Raw genomic sequence first — 16767 nt, 5'->3', positions numbered from 1 at the left:
CTATGCAATTAATTCACATCTCCCTTAGTAAAGCATGTCTCGCAGCCCCAAAACATATAGTATGAAATACGCAGATATAAGCAGTCTCTTAATAATGAAAGTCTTATCTGTTAGCTGCTGTAGAGTAAGCTTCTCTGCTCTCCTGGAACCGCACCCGTGCGTGCACAGAAAATATCAGCATCCAGGTTTAGAAGTCTTATTTGGTGTCTTGCAATCAGCTATGCTGGGCAGAGCTCAAGACCGGTCAGCTCCAGAGATGTGTGTTCTCTCCAAAGGTCAGCTCTCATTCAGAGCTAAGGAGTCTCAAGAACACTCTTCTGTATCTCCAAAGGTCAGCTCTCATTCAGAGCTAAGGAGTCACTTCCTGTCTCAAAGGCAGGCTTTTTCTACCACCTCTAATCAGGCAGGTGGTGTTAGTTAATTTGCTACCTGAAGTTAAGCACCATACTGCTGGATTAGAGGCACATTTGTGAAGAGGGATAAGTCCCCTGTTACAGGGTCCAAGAGAGTTAACTTTATATTATTGCATTGTACTTTGTTTAATAAAAAATTTTTTTTTGTGTTTTTCCCTTTTTGGGCATGCCATCAAGCAGGGATTGCTAGTGTATGAGTTTCAAGGGGGGGATTTGCGGAGGAACTGTTGTCCGAATGTGTCTAGGAGGTTGGGGTCCAGAGTTACTGGTTCCCCAATAAATGTGTCCGGGAATCATGCTTAATTCTCGGATACATGTAGGCACATTGTCTCGGCAATACTACCGCTTGAAAACGTAACCGTGACTCACCACAAGGCTGCCCTGCTTCAGAATAACTCGGAAAGGAAAATGAGGCAAAGGGATCACTATGTTGCGGGAATCCCTGGGTTAAGGGGGGTACCCCAGCTGGTGCCAAGGTGACCCACAAACAGTATATGGTTTGTGGGTGCCCAACCATAAATAAGGTTGGGGGGATTCTGAGTCCAAACTGAGTCAAAGGGAAAGTGTGTGGGGAAATAAGGCAGACAGAAATAAAGAGATATGTTATCCTTTTCTGCCCCCTGTACAATAGAGACTCCAAACTCTGGGACTCTAAGTCTTAGGTGGGGTTTTGGGGTGAAAAGCAAGTCATTTGATTGCAGGGGATTGGGGACAAAGTTACCGGTGGCCCTATAATTCTCCCCGGCTTATTCGCACTATTTTCGGGTACCTGGGGTGAGTTGCACTGGGGCCATACAGTGTCTCCCAGACTCCTAGTTTTCAGCCCCAAGATCCTCACCTAAAGTCCTACATAGCTGAAGGGGTTCCCAGGGACTCTGAGTTTATAAAAAATGTATTTTTAATGTGTTTAAACATTCAGAACCCATGTCCAAACAGGCAAACCGTGCAAACCCATAGGCGCTGGTATGTCTGCTGGACATCGGAGTTCAAAGCAGCCAGAGGATGCACAGAGGTGTGAATGGCATTTGGTTAGCAGAGAAAGGTGGAGTACTAAGTCCAAAGATCAATGGCAGTCCTCTGGGATGCCACTTGTTCTGCCAGACCTAGGGGCGCTTGCCCAGCGGGTGGCATTGGGATTGCTGGGGGGAAATGTGGCAGGCTTGCGCATGTCCCTTGGCTATTCCAAATTTACTGCTGACCCGGTTTGGCTCTGATTGGCTGCTTGAGAAAGTTCCCACATGCTGATTGGTTGTTGAGTTCTGACTCTATGTTTCAGCTAGAGCAGGGAAAGCTCTAAGAAGTTATCAGTCAGATTGTGTGTTCCCCTTGAGTCAGAGCCGAAAAGCACGGGCGGGCTTTTCAAAGTTGCTTTGTTCGAAATAGCAAGGCAACGGCTTAGATTTCAAGCCTGAAAAGCCTGCCCGCCAGAGACTGTCCCGACTTTTGCGCCCAGGTTCTCAGAAATGAACGTAGCGGTCGTGGCTAGAATTTCATGCCGATGTGAGTTCCAGGAGATTCGTGCTGACTCGCGGTCAGGAGGGACCAAGTTCTGAGAAACGAACGTAGCGGTGGCTTCAGGAATTTCAGATTCCGGGCTAAGTTCCGGTCAGGGTAAAACTCTCAAAGTAGAGTGCCCTACACCTAGGAAAGTCTACTTTTCGACCCCAGACCCCCAGTAAATGTGTCTTTTCATCTGTATTTTGTGTTCCATTGTGTGTATGCGGATTTAAGCCGAATAAACTACAATTTATTTCTCTACCTTGTTTTGCTCAATCAATGATCCTGGTAAAAAGGTGTAAATAGCCTGGTCTCCCATGACAGCAGCAACTCATAATTGCACAACATTTTGGGGGCTTAGCCCCTACGTCAGGTATCATGTGTCAAAACAGGGATATACACCACAGTGTACATTTTGTACACACTCATAAATAGATCCCTCCCCTCCACATTGTGGCGCCGCGTTATCTAGCTTGTGTCAGCAGTTTATTAGCATAAAAGATATGGACATATTGTGACGTGTCTAGCATGAATCTATGCCATCATCTTTGATTATCCTTGGGTTTGTATTAGCAGCCATTAAATAAGTCGTGGTTAAGAGGAATGAAGTCTGAAATAATGTGACTGATCTCTATTCATATTGCAGCTAATATCCAAGTAATACATTTGTCAATTATGAATCAATGTGGTATGCATAGATGGTATAAATTAGCAATATAAAAGATGTTCGTGTTATTTAAACGTAAGACAGAGTTAAATTGTCATAAGGTTCTACCCATTTACAGCACGGTGTGAATAATATAATTATACCCCAATGTGCTAAATACATTAGAATAATATCAAATGTCTAATTTGTCTGTTACATTGTTCTGATGTTTTATAATGCTGAGAGAAGTCCAGAGACTGAAGATTAAAATATAATATTTACAACAAATCGTGGGAAATGTGTTACATATAATGTGAAAGTGTGAGACTGATATGTCAATATAACTTAAAATAATAATCAGAAAGTGCTAGTGATTAAAAAAACACCAAAGTTGAGGCTATTGTGGTGGCAAGTAAGCGTAGGACTTTATATCCCGGGGCCATGTTTGTGTTTTTGTTCAGGTATGTCTTAGATTCAAAACACAACTTCCAAGGTGCAAACTCTCCACTAGGAAAATACATTTAAGTGCAAATAAATACACAATGGTGAATAAAAGTGAGTCAATAAATGCCCACTCACGTGGTGTCAATGTTTTCAGACATATATAGACGTCTTCTGAATAGTTGGTAGTGAAAGGAACTCTCCAAGTCATAAAATGAAAGAGAAGATGGACATGGTACAGAACAGTTTTATGAATAAAAAACACAAATGAGCAGTGAGCCCATACTGTACAAACTCACCTGCTCCACGGTAAAAATGAGTGTTTGCACCAATCTGGGTCTATGAAATCGGCGCCCCGCTTTCAAAACAACCGGCCAGTGGTAGCTGACAGCACACTTCCGGGTTTCCCCGGGGGATGACGACGACGGAGCCAATCAGAGCTTCAGGATTCAGCTGCTGCTTCTGTGATACACGGAATGGTGCACAGAACAGCAGGGATAGCGCTCTCAAACGCTCTCAGCTTCAAAGGACCACCCTATGCGTTTTATTCCACTCGAGAACTTCCTCAGGGGTGCAATAATAGTAGGTAGTCAACTGGTTTGATATACATAGTCCCAAAAAGTCAACGCTATACTCAAGGGGCGGCGCAAACATCAAATAGACAAAACATAAACATATTCAGTGAATTAGAAAACAATAAAGATGCAGCAGGACATGTTACATTGTTTGAATGTTCTCAAGGACATAAAAATGCTCTAAGGAGAGAACACACATCAGCTAAGATATGTTACATATTTAAATAATATGCAAGATTGAGGCAATCGGAGAAATACTCCACATCAAAGATGAGACCATTGATAATGGAATAATTAAGATCCATAAATATTAATATGCATAATTGCAAAAATTATAAACATTTACAAAATAATTACAAAAGGTTTAAAAATATATATATTAAAATAATGAAAAGGTACAGAAAGAACTGGAATAAAAGAATACTTCCTAGAAATATAACGTTAAATCAGAAAGACCTGAAATTCCTATGTCAATATTCAAACCATGTGGTTTAAAGTCTTTCATTTTGTGAATCCAAAATGTTTCTTGCTGTGAAACACTCTGGATCATATTACCTCCTCTCCAATTTAATTTGACTGGGTCAATGCCTAAATAGGTAAGACCTTCCATCTTCTCTCTCATTTTATGACTTGGAGAGTTCCTGACTTCACTACCAACTATTCAGAAGACGTCTATATATGTCTGAAAACATTTACACCACGTGAGTGGGCATTTATTGACTAACATTTATTCACCATTGTGTATTTGTCTGCACTTACATTTATTTTCCTAGTGGAGCGTTTGCGCTTTGGAAGTTGTGCTTTTACTTCTAATTAGGGGTGTTGAGAAACACCCTTCTACCAGCTGCATCTCTCCTTAGGGTGATTATATAGTGTATCACTATAGAGTTCACAATTCACTTTTACGCACTAAGTGATTAGGTTTGCACTTTTTCTCTCTCTGTTACATGGCTTAGCTACAGTACCAGTACAAAATAAATCATTGTTGTGGGTGGGGGATTGCTGCTTTACTGCTTTGAAATGTTCAACTTGGAAGTGTTAAAAGTACGGTAGCAGATATCACAGAATATACAATACAGCTTAACCTTAAGCTTGTGGTCTTTTTTTTTTTTTTTTTTTTTTACTATTTAGGGACTAATACACAATTGAGGAAATACAGTAATGCAATGGCAATTAACTCCAGAGTTGTATTGACTATTCTATTTGTTTTCCCATTTACTCTGCCTTTTTGATGCATAGTTTTCTGTGTTGGAAAAATATTTATGGAAAACCATTTTCTCTTGGGTTCTTAATGATGGCCGCCTTTGTGATTTGTCTAGTAATTGCTTAATAACTCAGCTCTGACCACTTCAACCTTGGAATGATTGCTGCAGTTAGTCATGCGCTCAGCAAAAGCAGTGTGTATTAATAATAATGTTTTTTCTTGTGTACCAAGAGCTGTACATACATTTTTGCAGGTACAAGTCCCTTCGCTGTAGAGCTTACAATCTATTTTTTAGTGCCTGAGGCACAGGGAGTGACTTGCCTAAGGTCACAACGAGCTGACACCGGGATTTGAGCCAGCTTTAATGTCAGTGCCAGTGTTTTCAGAGTCAGGTCTTTTAGTCACTGAGCCTCTCCTTCAGCCCCATATTGCATATACATGTTATTGAGCTTTTTGTAATTAGATTCTCAGCTTTACGTTTATAAAGCTATTAAACTTATCCTTAATTATTAAACAATTATTCAAAAGGTAGATAGTGTGTTATATTGGTTACCTCTTTGCAACGTTGGCATTTTAAAATATGTTGCTATATGGTACGGACATGCCATATTAACACGCAGTCTCTTTGCCTTGCAGGTTAAAGAATCCTACCAGTGGAATAATAGCTTGGTAATGATCTTTAACACCTCGGCTCCTCCATATGCATATCAGATTAGTCAGCTGAAGGCATTCACTGGTTATAACATTAGTGTTTCCTGCATGAATGAAGTAGGCTGGTCTTCCCCAAGCCCATGGGCTCTGGCCAGTACCACTGAAGGAGGTAAGAACCATAAAAAAATAATCACAGAACCTGTACAAAAAGCATTGCCAATAATGTTTTGTATTGCTCACGACTCCAGACAAAAAAAGAGCAAAGTCCCAATGACCAGTTCTCTAGTCAAGAGTAGTGGATGGAGCAGCATTTAAAGATGAATAAAGTTGTTTGAAGGCAGACAATAGTTTACATGACTGTGATTCATACAGTATGATATGATTTCAGGTATATATAGCTCCAATGTGGGGGTAGGTATATGTTCCCGGATAAGGAAGATAATGGAGCCAATTTCTGCCTGTGAGGACAGCTATGGCTTCTTCTGCCTCTATTCTACAGGCATACAACCCCTGCCTAGAGCATAATATGGTGTTTGAATCAATTGAAACTTCATTCCAGTGAGTAGAGGTAAAAATCTCAAGTGTAGTACTCACAATTGATGCAGCCTGTCCTCTGGTGCGTGCTTCCAGCTGGCAAGAGTTGAGACGTGGAGCCAAAAAATGGAGAAAAAAAGAGGAGCACAGCAAAGAATGGGGCTATGCACACATGTAGAAAATGAAAAACAATTTATTGGGTGGGTGATAGCATGGAGGATGGCATGTGGATATCTCTAACGCGTTTCACGTTCTCGGATCTTTGGCAAAGCGCCGAGAGCACAAAACGCGTTAGAGATATCCACATACCATCCTCCATGCTGTCACCCACCCAATAAATTGTTTTTCATTTTCTACATGTGTGCATAGCCCCATTCTTTGCTGTGCTTTGCTTTCTGTCTCCATTTTGTGGATCCATTGCTCAAGACTCCAAGTACTATTTCATTGTATTCTTACATCTTGAAAATATCCTAATATTAGAGACGTTTCAGAAAATGCCTGGGCACGCAACAAATTAAATACGAAGGACCTACATTTATAACGGTTGATGTTTCTGTCAAAAATAGATATTCATCATTTTTATTTACCGTATGGTGGTTGGTTTTGTCACTTTGTTTTAACCCACCATAACTTTTTTAATGTCTGATTATGACATAACGAAACTTACTGGAAGAATAAACAATTCTTGTGTCTTTGTTTAAGCAGCCTTTTTACCCCATGTATGCAAGATTCAAGCTCATTTTATATATATATAAAATTGTTTAAATTGGATAATGGTGTTTTTAATGTACAGTGTATCCAGACATGTGAATATAAAGAATCTAGAACCTAGAACCAGAGGAAGGGTTCTGTAGTCTCTGTAGGTCATGCTCGATGTTTACTATAAACCCCTCTATATTCTTTTAATTATGCAAATGTTTATTTCTAGCTCCATCTGCTACTCCTCAGAATGTTACCGTATTATTAAATGACTCCCGGTCAGTACTTGAAGTACAGTGGATTCAGCCTCCTATCAGTGAAATGAATGGGGACCTTTTGGGTTATATAATAATGTCCAAATGGCAAAGCTTCAGAACTCAAGTAAGTATTAGATAATGTATTATTTTTTGGGGTTTTGCTTGCGTTGTACCTTGGAACTGAAAGTTATAAAATGTTATGCATTGTTAAGTTAAGATACCGGTTATTGGATAGGATGCATAATATTGTTTTGCACATTGCGACAATATGTGAGCAGTCAGACAATGATACATTTATGGCTGATTATTGATTGTCAGAGTGGAAAAGTTATGAACTGCTTCCTTTCCTTGCCTGTGATTTATGTCGACACCCCTCCTCTCCTTATTTTGTTGGGAGAAGGAGAACCATTGATAGTTAGGAGAAAACTTTATTCTATGTCCTTGGCATTAAAAGAGCAATCCATACAATATCCTACAAGTATTAGATAATACTTACTATCTTTCCCCCCTATCTCTAATGCCATGGCCCATGTTTAATGAGTTTTAATATACTGAGCATTCTTTGATTTCTATAGCAGGTTTTAGCCCACCTCCCCAGCAGTGCAAGATCTTTGTAACACTTTCCAGTTTGTGATAATTTGTTGCCAATATTCACAGCAGTGTGAGCTGCAAACTGTAACAATATATAATGTTACCACAGTAATATAAGAATACATTGTAGCTGTTGAGGTACACTGTCTGTAGGATTAATGGAAACTGAAAGGCGGCCGTTTAGTGAACCCGGGGTAGCAGCATCGATCAAAATGCTGATCGATCTCGGGACAACGATTCGATCGGCAGCTTAGGTAATCAGTTTGTTTTTAGTTTTTTTAAAGTGCCACTTGGATTGCCTCTTTAAAAAGGCAGAAAGTGTAAGACTGTCTCTTTCACTCACTGATATCATAGTAGAAGAGACTAAATAAGACCAACAAGTTTAAAACTTTTGCCGTTGCCTTTATTGGGGTGATAGGGTGATGATGATGGGGACGGGGGGAAGAGGGAATGGCCATGTTCCTCCCAGGACAGACTCCATTACGAGTCAATTGTGCTTCTCCACCACATCTCATGCTCTGTATCTTGTTTTGTAGGAGTTTTGAAGATCTTGCAAGTATCATCTTTAAATATAGCTTTTAAGTTAAAGAAAGCATGTATATCTAACATGTTATAAACAAAAAAATACAGCAATAATTATCACATAGAAAAGCCAAATATTACATGAACAGTAGGACAAGGAACATAGAAGGGGGGTGGGAGTCAGTGCAAAACACACAGTGTATGACACCACATAACCCCTAGCACCGTGTCAGAGGACTCAGAAGTCCAAGAAAGCACAGGGATAACTAAACAAATGATAATAGAGGACTCACACGGCCCTATGTGAGTCTGCTCCCCAAAAGGTGTCTTGCACTGAGTCACGCAACCCCGTCCTACTGGATGAATAGACCCTTGTGGTGGCGGAACAGAAGCCCATGTGAATAAGGAGATGTCCAGATATTCCAATTAAAATACAGCCATTTAATACACACAATACAATGTAACAGAGAACTTACATAAAAGAAATGACGCTGGTTCGTTTGTCAGCCCCTGGCTGCCTCTGCTTCTCTCTGATGCTCCTCTGTACACCGCGTCCGGTGTGCAGAGCTGGAGGATAGGTCGGGCAGAGCTGCTACGGTGGCCGGCAGGCAACAAGAGAGTACACGTTATCCGAACGACGCGTTTCGTATCTTGCGATACTTCGTCAGGTTCCGAACCACAAACATGAACCTAATTCTAAGAGTACCCATATAGCCCCACCCTCTCCGAACACTGCTCATAATTTTCAATTTGTCCCAGTATTTGAAGAGGAGATTACACAAGCGCTCCTCAAATTAAAACTAAGCGTAAAAACCTGACTTACTGCAATCTAAGTTCCTAATACTTGGTTCCCCAGCCATTACCAAACCAATTGATTCCATAGTCAACTCTATTCTGTCTGCAGGCCATATCCCTAAGACATGGAGAACTGCCAGAGTTGTCCCAATCTTCAAAAGTGGGGACAAAAACCACTCTCTTCTCCCAATACTATCCAAAGTCATGTATAAATGTGTTCACTCCCAATTAAGTGATTTCTATACCAAGACAAATTTCCCTAGCCAATTCCAATCTTGCTTTCGCCCAAAACACTCCACGTTAACTACCCTGCTAAAGGTTTGCAATGAAATCCAGTGTGGAATGGAACGGGGACAACTCACTGGTGCAATATTCCTAGATTTTGCAAATGCTTTTGATACTGTTGATCATGTTATCTTGCTTAACAAACTCCAGTGCTCTGGAATAGGGAAGCGTTCTTTAAACTGGTTTCATTCCTACCTATAAGGTAGACCCCATCATGTGTCTATCTCAGGCTCTAACTCCAACCCCTTGGATATCACCTGTGGTGTCCCGCAAGGCTCTGTTCTGGGGCCCCTACTCTTCTCAGTGTTAATCAATGATCTTCCTACAGCTTGTAAGGAAGCTTCAATACACATGTACAGTATGCAGATGATGTAATCTTATATGCACACAGCTCTAGCCTCTCTGACTTTTTGAGATTTGAAAATTGTATCTCCCAAAATAAACTGGTTTTTAAACACTGACAAGACTGTAACAATGGTATTTGGGGCCAAGGCTAATTTTTTAAAGCTTCCAATGACTGAGCTCCAGATCATAACCAACGTTAATACCACCCTTACTCCTGTTACTAGTTTTAAATACTTGGGCATATGGTTTGACTCTCATTTAACATTTGGGATGCACATTGATACCCTGATATCCAAAACCTATGCCAAACTAGGTGTATTTTATAGGAACAAATCCTCCCTAAGTTTGCTGATCAGAAAGCGTATCGCACAGCAGATGCTAATGCCAATTATCGACTATGGGGACATAGTATACGGCTCGGCACCCCAAACCCACCTTAGCAAACTTGATACCCTCTAAAATTCGGTATGCCGTTTTGTCCTGCAATGCAAATACAACACATATCACTGAGAAATGCTCAAAGAACTAGATTTCATCATACTTGTTCGTGTTGCGTTCAGGTTACTACTTCTGGGATTCCATACTAGCCACCACCAGTGTTAACTAAAAGCCACATCCTGGAATTTTATGCTGGGATCCCACACAGCTCGATTAATCCCTGTGGCTGTGATTATTATTTTTTTACTGGAAAGCAGCCTGCAAACACACTCTACTCAGGTTTCCCTTTAGTCTGTCTAAACAGTTTATTGAATGGTTGGTTAGCTACAGTGCTCATTTACATATCATTTGATGCTTTAACACGTTCTACGTCCGAGCTCATACTGTGTGAGTTGCTGCGTGCGTGCGCGTGCACGACAAGCATACTCTCACTGTTTGGCATATGAGTTCTCCTACTGCTTGCGCACCTGCAAGCGAAGTAGAGAGTTGACGTGGCAGCGCATTCAAAGGCACGTTTTTTGTCTTTTGGCACAGTAGCCGAGCGACGGCCACGTCACGGCGGCGGTTCAGCCAATGAGGGCGAACAAGCTGTGTGACATCATCTCCACATGTTGTACAGCGGTGTATTTTGGGAGTAATAGTGTCCCGGGGTGCACAAACTGGGGGGTGCGAGATTTTTCTGGGCAGGTGCGGCGGTTGCAGAGGCCTCGCAGTCTTCCCCCAAGGCATCTAAATTAAATGCCGTGGGATCGCGTAAGTCCCCTGTAACTTCTCCTACCTGGTTTTCGGTGACATGTCACCTTGGTAACCCCGTGTCAAATGATGCCACGGGGTCAGGTGACGTCATGTTGCCCTGGCAACGTGACGTCACATGACCCCGCTACGCCATTTGACACCGGACCCAAACGGGGGTGGGGGGTGGGAGGAGGAGGGGCGCAAGCAGGGGAGGAGAGCAGGCAGGGTGGCACAGGGGAAAAACTTTGCGCATCCCTGATATAGTCAATGGGTACTTTACTAAAATTGTCTTTCTCTCCTCTCTATCACATTTATTGATCTTTGAAGGTATGCAGTGAGGCTTAATGTGACATTGAGTTAGGTTAAGTCAATTAAGGGAGCTTTGTGGATCTGGGCCATAGACAAGCTCCATGACATCTGTGACCTAGATTCGTAGCCTATTTAAAATGGGGAATTTGTACAAGAAGTGATTTCCTGAAGTAATGATTATGATCCACCACTCATCTTAGAACTCGTAGATTATAAAAAAAGAATTTGATTCTGTCTACACCTCAGCGGTTTTAAAGGTATTGAGAAGACAAAGTGTTGAAGAAGCGTACATTGATATTGTGAGAAACATTTATAAGAATGCCACCAATAGATTATATTAATGTAACAGGTGTTCCCCCATCCTCTGGGAGATTTCACTGTTACCTGTACTCTCCCTGTGCTGTACCTGGGAAAACTCACAAGCCCTTTATCCCCTGTACCCAATTTTCCAACTCTATCTGTCCATGACATGTCTGTGAATTGACTGTATAACCTCTGTTCATTTAATGTAACCATGTATTTTTATAACTCTGTGCCCAGGACATACTTGAAAACGAGAGGTAAATCAATGTATTACTTCCTGGTAAAACATTTTTATAAATAAATAATGATGAGGGGGAGATATGATGATGATGATGATGAGGAGGAGATATGATGAGGATGATGACGAGGGGGAGATAGGAATTTGATGATGAGGGGGAAATCTGATGATGATGATGCTGGGGAGATCTGATGATGAGGGCGAGATCTGATCAGGGTGAGAGCTGGTGATGATGGGGATATCTGATGAGGGGCAGATATGATGATGATGAGGGGGAGATCTGATGATGATGATGATGATGATGAGAAGAGCTGATGATGAGGGGGATAGCTAATGAATATGAGAAGGAGGGGGAGAGATGAGGAGGGGGAGAGATGAGGAGGGAGAGAGTTGATGATGGGGAGGAGAGATGATGATAATGAGGGAGAAAGCTGATGATGGTGATGAGGAGGGGGAGAGATGATGAGAGGTAGAGATGAGGAGGAGATGGAGAGATGATGATGAGATGGAGAGATGATGAGGAAGGATGATGATGAGGAGCGATGAAGAGGGATGATGAGAGAGAGGATCAGGGAAAGGATGGGGGTAGGGAGAAAAAAATTGCAGTCAGTATTAATGGGCCCCCAAAATAAATTTGCTCGGGGACCAGCGCATGTCTAGCTATGCCACTGTGTGTGTGTGTGTGTATATATATATATGTACATTTTATATACAGTTTTACTTGCTATTCAAGAACAAGATCATTGTCTTGTGACAGAAGTAGAAAAAGCTGACCTTACACCTGATGAGATAGAGATATGGGTAGTGAGTGACTCAGGGATATATCTTCCTTTAACACTTACAATTGCTTGCTTAGCGTTTTTCTCACCACTAAAGTGCAAAAAGAAAAACTGTGGTTAACCAACAGCAATGCTGCTGTTCTCTTGTCTCAAATCTGTTGACTTTGTTCTCTTATTGTAATTAAAGAGATCCTGTGTGTTGTGTCTTCACATAACATTTTATTGTGAAATATTCCTGTCTCTTTCTGTTCTTAAAGAAATATTGAAAATAATAAGACCAGACCCGGTTCAATATAGATTCTAATGTGAACTGTTTTGCAAGGCAGCTGTAGTTCCTCGGTTAGACAGGCAGTCCTGCATAGTGATGTCAAAAATATTAACCTTTGCTGTAAGAGGGGCTTGCAACGTTATGCGTAATGTCGTAATGCTATCTGATACTTATTGGGCTTTCCATTTATCTATTTGGCTAATGATGACGGTAAAATACACACACACACACACACACACACACACACACACACACACACACACACACACACACACACACACACACACACACACACACACACACACACACACACACACACACACACTAGAGATAACCAAAATGGTGGCACATACCAGAGTTTAAAAACAGTACAGCAAAGAGATCAGGTGAAAGCTTAAAAAAAAACACATCCAAAGCATTTAGTTACTTTTGAAACGATTAAAAGTTAAAAACATTTTTAAAAAAAAATATTTTATTGTTGTCTATTTTTTTCAAAGTCACTCGCCTGCATTACACATTGCAATACCTCAACCTTTTCATTTTGTGCAGGACACAGGAATGCAGAACGCTAAATAAAATCATTCCGTTCTCTGTTACATTTTCTTCCTGGAAATCATATACAGATGTAGTAAGCCTGTTTTAGGTGCCATTCGCTATACCGAAGGATTATAAAGCATCTTCCGCTGCATCTTCATTGCGACAGACGCTGTCTACAGCGCCGTAGACTTTTGCTTGTTCTTCCGTACGTCTTGTATATTAATACAGGATATTTGGAGGGTAATGAAGAGACTAGCTCCAAATTAGAGAGATCCCATTTGAGATCACACCTGGCTGTAATAGCTGATTAAATGTACAGTAACTTGTATTGGTACAACTAAATAAGCCAAATTAATTAAAATAATTTCTGGTGAGATGGTGAAGTAATTAATTAAAAGTGAGGAGGAAGATGAGATAGAGATCTTCTTCTTCTCCGTTCTGTCGAGTACGACTCTCGGCCACTCTATGGATCAGTGTTCTCCATATCTTCAATCTCTCACGGCTTCTTTCAATTCTGCTATGTTCATTTCAGTATCTTTCTTGATGGTAGCCAGCGAGTTCTTGGGCGGCCTCTTCCTCTTTTGCCACCGATCATTTCAAGCATGACGTCCTTCTCAAGCAACTTCCTTCGCATGATGTGACCAAAATAGGAGAGCTTTTGCCTTATCATCTTGGCCTCCAGTGAGATTTTCGGTTTGACCCTTATCAGAACTGCTTGGTTCGTTATTCTGGCTGTCCAGGGAATGCATAGCAGACGTCTCCAGCATCACAGTTCAAATGCATCGATCTTTCGCTTGTCTGTCTTTCCCAGAGTCCAGGTTTCGCAGCCATATGTTGCTATTGGGAAAACGATCGCACTGACCAATCTGCATTTGGTTGCCAGGCTGATGTCTTTACTCTTCCAGATGTTGTTTATACTGGCCATCGCATTTCTTCTAAGTGTCAGCCGTCTCTTGATCTCAGGGGTGCAGTCGCCATCGCGATCAATTTTGGAGCCAAGAAAGATAAAATCTTTAACCACTTCAATTTCTTCATTGTTGATCTTGATATTAACGTTCGGATTTTTTGCTGTTGTCATGATCTTTGTCTTCTTAATGTTCAGGCTCAGTCCAACTTTCTCACTTTCTTCTTTGATAGAGGTGTACAGGCATACCCCGGTTTAAGGACACTCACGTTAAGTACATTCGCGAGTAAGTACATCTCGCTCAATAGGCAAACGGCAGCTCACGCATGCGCCTTTCAGCACGTCCTGAACAACAATACTGGCTCCCTACCTGTACTGAAGCTGTGCGCAAGCGAGGGAGACTATAGAGCCTGTTACAAATGCGTTATTTACATCAGTTATGCACGTATATGATGATTGCAGTACAGTACATGCATCGATAAGTGGGGAAAAAGCAGTGCTTCACTTTAAGTACATTTTCGCTTTACATACATGCTCCGGTCCCATTGCGTACGTTAATGCGGGGTATGCCTGTACACTATATAAATCAAACAAGGAGCCTAACTATAATAACTATAACTATATATTCTCAATATAGTCTAGTTTCTTCATTGGCCTTCAAATATCCCCATTTTGTAAGAAATATCTCCTTGGCCTTTCTAACACTGTTTTTATTTTTACTATCTGGTGCTTTATTCAGGCGATATAAGCATTTGAAATATTAAGTGGTTAAAATGAAGCTGTCCCCAGAACCCATTGCAGTGTAAAGGTTACCATTTAACCCACTGAAAAAAATCGGCCGCTTCGGCTAAAATAGGATAAGACCCTTAGGCCAGGTCTCCGCTGGCTACTGCAGCGCGCCGAGTTTTTCAGAAATACCTGAAAATTGAGCTGGCCACGGCCGACGGAGCGCTAGGCCACGCCTCCTGGTGGTTCAGCCAATGAGGACGAACCTGCCGGGTGATGTCACGGCAGCGCGCCTGTCCCTCCCCCATCACGCCCCCCATCGGTGCAGACCGGGGGACTCGGCTGCACGCGCCGCCAGCCTCGCTGACGCGCGTGCAGCACAGGCAGCGGGGCCGCAGCCTTGGCCCGTTGACCTATAGCATTAGTTTCAAGATCCTCCTCTTGATAGCTGGGCTAATGGGAGGTGGAGGAGTGCAAGATTGGCACTTAATTACTTACCAACAGTGTGGAATGGCAATAAAGTCAAATCTGTCTGCCATTTTTGACGGTCCTTTCATAAATGAAGATGTGTTTAACAGCTTTGCAAAAACAATAACAAAATAGCTGCTTTTCTGCAGGTGTGAATCGGGGGGGGGGGGGGGGCAGTCATACTGTATTAAGGTAAGAATGAAGCAGCGCTTCCAAAACTGGTGATCAGGAATAAGTTATAAAGCAGCTTTCAGGCACGCACACATGAAGAGCACAAGCAAAAAGGTTTTCACATGAAACTAACAGTAAAGGTAATTTGTAAACAGATATAAATTGGGGAAGGAGATCTATGGGCTTAATATAGTGCAAAGTTAATGGCAGTATTTAGCCTGTCCCTGTGTATTCACCTGCATTGGTCCCTAACGCTGGGATTCAGTAACCAATGATACACATTATGGCCCCATAATCCCGTGCTTACTGCCATTGATTTAAATGACAGGTAATGTGGGATTAAGGTACGATAACATGTCCCTTATGGTTTTTTGTGTAACGCATAGGTTTTTTTTTTTAACCTGTGATGCTCTGTATGTCAGGGTTTGCATTGATGAAATCGGCTTTAGAGTTTGAGATCAGTGAGATTTGGGGGTCCCTGGACCAGAAAATGACAATGTTATTGAAGAGTGTTATTTTTTTTTATCAGTGAGATTGATCAAAGTCTATGAGATGCCGATGGCAAAAATCAGTGAGATTGACTCCGAGCGTCTTATTATATATTCGCCAAAGCGACCAATCCAGTCTCTTGACTTCAATGCAGAATTGCAGCCGAAAACTGCCCGATGGATCGCTTCTGCGGGTGTAGAATGAGCCCGTAAATCAGTGACACGCAAACTAAATCGAATAGTTGACGTCTAGAGATAAATTACCCAAACGACTACTTGGCTAAGTGTCTACATTGCAATTTCTGTGTCATTTTCTAGTTGGGATCAATGCTATGAAAATATCTAAGCATATTAGCCCAGATCCACAAAAGGGTGCTAAGCTTCAGCACGACTTTACTCCTATTCATTTGAACAGGAGTAAAGGCGTGCTAAAGTTAGCACCCTTTTGTTGATCTGGGCCATTGTGTCTCCAGCTCTTGTACAATATGTTATGTGTACGGTTAACTCATGCGTCCTATTGCTGATTGCCTTCTGTTGTTGCATTGTTTTGGGCAGTGGCTTTCTTTCCGAAATGTCAGCATTGTTTTTCTTTGGAATCTGATGTTCCAACTACATCTGGTGACACTGTTTATAAGAAAAAGAGGTTTTACTTCCTACTATCTAGCATTTCTGCTGTAAATATTATGGTACATAAATGACTCAGTGAAAACCACAAACAAATCTATTGTTGGGTAATGTTACAATATAAAAAAAGAATGAAACCGATTGAATTTTAATGATGTAAAATACGTAAGTTCCCAATGTCTCAAATCTGTGTTCTGGACCCAAAATGGCAGCGTAAAAGGAAGTTAAAGCAGCCATGTATGCTACTCATTTCCTTGTTATTGATGTATTTACTGTATTTGAACTGGGGGTCTCTTGGAGCTAAACTTAGGTACACATAGCCCC

General features: G+C 41.5%; 1 protein-coding gene across 1 annotated transcript in view; it reads left to right on the top strand.

Annotated features, from left to right (window-relative positions):
* MERTK (MER proto-oncogene, tyrosine kinase) overlaps positions 1–16767 on the top strand; it is a 121129-nt gene that overhangs the window by 69196 nt on the left and 35166 nt on the right. Inside the window, exons 7-8 of the mRNA XM_075596351.1 lie at positions 5413–5596; positions 6890–7041. Of these exons, the coding sequence (XP_075452466.1) occupies positions 5413–5596; positions 6890–7041 (336 nt within the window). The remainder of the gene's footprint in view (positions 1–5412; positions 5597–6889; positions 7042–16767) is intronic.

The sequence above is a fragment of the Ascaphus truei genome, chromosome 4 (genome assembly GCF_040206685.1).
Source record: "Ascaphus truei isolate aAscTru1 chromosome 4, aAscTru1.hap1, whole genome shotgun sequence".
In the NCBI taxonomy this organism is placed as follows: domain Eukaryota; kingdom Metazoa; phylum Chordata; class Amphibia; order Anura; family Ascaphidae; genus Ascaphus; species Ascaphus truei.
This window is presented reverse-complemented; position numbering and strand designations above follow the sequence as displayed.